We start from the raw sequence: 4,560 nt of genomic DNA, 5'->3' as shown, positions 1-4,560 counted from the left end.
TACTGTTACCAGGTTTAAGAGAGGCAAGCTACTGAGTCAGTAGGCTGCCTGAATGGGTTCTAGAAATAAGCAGAATAGGTCCATAGTAGTCGAACACGCCAGGACAAAGCCCCACCCTTATGGAACTACAAGTGTTTCAAATAGGCTTGTTAGGGCAACACAGTCATGTGCTGTTGTTCTTCTGTACTGAACAGTTTACAGTTGGCATAGAAAGCCCTGCACTGATTACAAATCATTAAGTCAAGGACGCTTAAACAAAAGGTTTTTCCTTGTTTGTGTATTTGTTTATTTTTGTTCAACTTATGAATAAGGTAGTATTCCATGAACTAAGCATGAATAAATACAATTCATTAAATTAATCATTCAGAACACAAAAAGCAATAAAGTTAGCGGACATGTCAATTGTCAATACATTACTCTGCCCTTTTAATAACAGGCTAATACTTTCCCTTTTGACTTGAAACAAACGGCTCTTATTATCTTAAATACCATTAAATAAAATTACATATTTTTTGTCTTTGTTTAGATTTGGTCTAATTTAAATAAATTATTCTTCGGCTCAAAAGCCCAGGCAAGTCCAATCCAGTGTATTCCAGTCCTTAAATCTCAGCCCTTGAACAACTGAGGCTCTCTTGTCTGTGTTCCAATCCTGAGCTCACCACCACGTGCGTCTGTCGGCTCACATGGTTCAATTTCCTGTGTGGAGGCGTTTTTTTCTCGGCAGAGAAAAAGGCAGTCGTGCTATGGAAATCCTGTAACCCAGATTGCTGAGTCACTCTTCCTTGAATATCCACTCTGACCCGAGGAGTCCGTTGAACTTTTTTTCCTTTATCTTATTCCACCCCTCCCATCTCTGCCCTTTATTCTCTGGGGCCCAGCCCGAAGAAGTCCGACGGAGACCTTGCACAGGTCGAGTCGAGCATATGTGATCTTGAATGCACACAATACATTGATAGTTGTTGAAGAGTCATCGGTCGGGCAGGTTAATTACTGGCACCCACTGGTCCAGACATCGACTGTCTCTGCAGAACCTGTTGACCTTGCTCAGAGCGGGGTCCTTCCACGACGAAGACTGGGGGTTCTGAAAAGAAGAAGACAGGACAACAATGAGCTCTGGGTTTATGGAATGCACAGACCTGCCTGGTAATACGTGCTGGTGTACTTTAATGCTGCTTGAGTTCTCTGCAGCTACTGGCATTGGTAGGTATCGTGTTGCATGAACATGTGCAAATGCATCATCCAGTCAGTGGAATCCTTCTAATCTCACGCTCTTATGCAACAATTATTTTTCCTAGAATGTGCCTCTGGGGAGGTGAGCAGTGGGAACTTAAACACAGTCAGTAATTAGTACTGGGTAGATGCCTACTGGGAACATAAAGGTATCAGACCCACCCTGCTGCAGACTGGCTGTGCCTAAAGCCCTAAACAAGAGATTGAAGGACCGTGGGTATGGCCCAAGGGACTGTCTTCTCTATATGCAGCTCTAACCGTAAAGAGCCATGAGTAATACTTACAGTTACGAGAACACAGTGTAGATCCATGGGCTCCCCTCCGGTCTTCACCCCACCTAGGATCTCTGCCAGGCGCCTCATGTTGCTGACTCGCAGGATGTTGATGTCATTCTCACAGCAGAACGCCTGGATCAAGGTGAAATGAATCTGAAGGGCAACATCCTTTTTGTGCTCCTCGTCTGTGGCCAGAAGACACAGCACCACATTGTCTGGATCCCTAAAGGCAACAAAAACAAATAGTTGTGTGTTTTAACAGGTTTTATTGAGTATTAATAGAATACAAAAGTATGGCTCTGATCAAATTGACCATATTGGGTTCTGTTCTGACTCCCTTGCATTTCTAGACTGAAGCAGACACGTTGCATTATTTATGGGTCGTCTTCTAACTTACGCATTCAGAGACTTTGCTGCCTCGTAGACACCAACAGTGATGCAACCCTGAGGTAATGCAGAGCTGAGGACTTTCTCCAACGCTATGGCCACAGATTCCATCCTGAAGGGACAACAAGCAAACATTATAATTGGAATTTGTCAAAATCAAGGAGCACAACACAACATGCAATTATGTTCAGTAACCAGAGCTTCGAGCTTGAAGTAGTTACTACTAAGGTATGAATAGGATTGTTGCATGCAAACAAATTAGCATTCCCCCCATCTCTGTTGGTTGATGCAGACTAGTGGTTCCCAAACTTTTTAACTCGAGACATTTGCCTGGGACCCAAGTCACACAAATCAGTAAAAAAAAAAAAAGATCAGCTATTTTCACTAGTTCTTAAACATTTGTTTTCTAATTTATGGAATTTATTATATGTTTCCTTTATTTATTAATGAAATTGCTTATTTTTTGTATTTATGAAAATCTGAAATGTTTTTTTTTATTTTTATTTTTTTATGTTTTGAAATAATAACAAATGTAGGAAACAAAAATGTGTCCGCGACCCACAAATGGGCCCCGTGCTTGTGAACCAGTGGTGTAGAATCACATAACAAACAGGTTTAGCTCAGCTGCCTGGTTAACTAAACTACAAAGCTTGCGTCGCATCGTGTCGCATCTACGCGTTGTTGGCTTTGTAAAGCCATTTTTGACGGTCAAGCTTGCAAACAATACCCCGAGGAGACTTGGACGTAAAATCTTGTTCTGCATGCAAGTGCAACTATGCATTAATTAAATCGAAAAACAACTGAAAGCAACTCACCTTTCTGAAGAGTTTTCTCCACTGGGTTCTTCAAAAGTCATATTGCACATCCGATCGGACGAGAGAGTGCTAGAATATCCAGAGACTGCGCGCGTGTCTCGGACGGTCCTGTGATGTGACGTTATCCACACACGACGTGTTCACTTCACTGTCAGTGTTCACTCTCGCCAAGTATCTCTGCACACTGATATTAGTTTCGTGGGAAACGGCTTCTAAGGGTTTGAGTGTATTTGCATGACTCACTCCCATTGGTCATATGCAAATATTGATGCAAATAAGACTGTCTGGCCCCTTTGGCTGACGCGCCAGAGTTATTGCGCCCCCCTGTGGTGATAATATACCAGCAATCATAGCCTACATAAATATGCCAGCAAATTTGTTTTAACAAAAGACACCCAGCAAAACTGGAATTCCACTCATTTTACTGGATTTGCATCAATACTTCAAATTAAATAATGAGTTATACAGTACTCACATAAACGTTTTGAATGTTATAACATGTTATAAATGTTAATTTTTATAGATATAGCACTGAATTAAGCACTTATATTTTAGCTTGAGGAAGCTAAAACATTAGTCCACTGAATGATTCAAAGGAGTTTAATGGACAGGTGGCGCCACCTCGGGAGGTTTCAGCTATACTTTCAATGGTGTACGTCATATTCTCTTTCTAGGATTTGTGCACAATTCTAATAAATACATAAATAAATAACCTAATCTCTCAACTAAAATAGATTCTGCTCAGCACCACTGATTGTTAGTAGGCTAAACACAGAAGCACGCGGGTCCCAGGAGGAAATGGACTAAGATTATTTTTAATCTATTAAAATATTATGATTATGATTATGTTTTACCGAATGGGTTTCCAGATTGTCAATAAAGTAACCATAACACTAAGGTAAGCCAAGTGGAGAACAATCTGTGGATTCAGAACCAGGTGAACGAACATGACCTTTTGACCCCAGTGGGCACATAGAGGATATGCATATTTTAATTATACTTTTTTATTATCAGAAGAGGATGCCACTCATGCCAGAGCTGTTTGTGCTGTAGCCTATGTTCACGTTTGGATCAGTAGCCTACGTAGTAGACTAATATGCAAACTACAAGGTGGTTGTGGACAATGCGTTGTTTGCAAGGTGCAGCATCGAGCATCACTGGTTTTTGTTGACGTTTTTGAGAAGTTTGAACCGAGCCACCCGCATAATGTGTTCCCACCACTGCCACATGGCGGGCAGCTGTGCACTTACAGGGTTGAGGAGCGGAACACATAGCCTAGCTTCTGAAGTCTGAGCTGACTGCAGATCAGCCAGCTATTCAACTTGAACTCCAACTTCATTCTACTCTAGTCTACTACTCTCGTGTATGACGAACTCTGACGGTCTTCTGCATCGCTACCCGGCAACGTGGCAATAATAAGGCGCAATCCATGGTGTTTTTTTCCTTCCTGAGTTCCTAGAGTAATGCACTAGACTAGCCTATTTAAAACAATGCTGTATCGAAAATGACAGCCCACGATATGTCAATTCGTAGACTTTAAGAATACCGTTATTTTATTTTGTTTAGCCTTCGCTGCACAGCTGTCAAAGTGCCTATTGGGCGTGTTCCAATGTTTATTCTCTTCTCCATGGCTGGAGGATACTGTTGGATGTTACGCGCCTATATTAAACCATCAGCTGAAGGTCAGAAATGATTTACCTATTTTAACTGTAACCTAAAGATCTGGATAATTCACTATTAGCCTATTCATGATAACCTGATTAACCTCCTATAGAATGCAACTGCACATTGGCGTGAATAGGTCACGCCACACTTCACTTACTGTAGTTGAACTTTATCCCCTGTTATCATGA

At 41.5% G+C, this 4,560-nt stretch overlaps 1 protein-coding gene across 1 annotated transcript; it reads right to left on the bottom strand.

Moving 5' to 3' along the window:
• Positions 1-463: 463 nt before the first annotated feature.
• gadd45ab (growth arrest and DNA-damage-inducible, alpha, b) lies at positions 464-2,875 on the bottom strand. Its single transcript, XM_080725461.1, has 4 exons — positions 2,708-2,875; positions 1,903-2,004; positions 1,515-1,728; positions 464-1,081 (listed from the first exon to the last, which is right to left on the bottom strand). The coding sequence occupies exons 1-4, from the start codon at positions 2,755-2,757 to the stop codon at positions 968-970; spliced, it is 480 nt and encodes a 159-aa protein (XP_080581587.1). The 5' UTR covers positions 2,758-2,875; the 3' UTR covers positions 464-967.
• Between the last annotated feature and the right edge of the window lie 1,685 nt (positions 2,876-4,560).

Source organism: Nannobrachium achirus (genome assembly GCF_963921795.1).
Source record: "Nannobrachium achirus genome assembly, chromosome: 1".
NCBI lineage: Eukaryota > Metazoa > Chordata > Actinopteri > Myctophiformes > Myctophidae > Nannobrachium > Nannobrachium achirus.
Note: the sequence above shows the minus strand (reverse complement) of the source record. Positions and strands in the feature narration are given on the sequence as shown.

Excerpts from the sequence above, each read along its gene's own strand:
- gadd45ab (XM_080725461.1), bottom strand. The coding sequence starts at position 2,757 with ATGTGCAATATGACTTTTGAAGAACCCAGTGGAGAAAACTCTTCAGAA. Across the intron at positions 2,005-2,707 it reads GGAGAAAACTCTTCAGAAAG|GATGGAATCTGTGGCCATAG; the intron begins GTGAGTTGCTTT and ends TTGTCCCTTCAG. Across the intron at positions 1,729-1,902 it reads GCAGCAAAGTCTCTGAATGC|GGATCCAGACAATGTGGTGC; the intron begins GTAAGTTAGAAG and ends TGTTGCCTTTAG.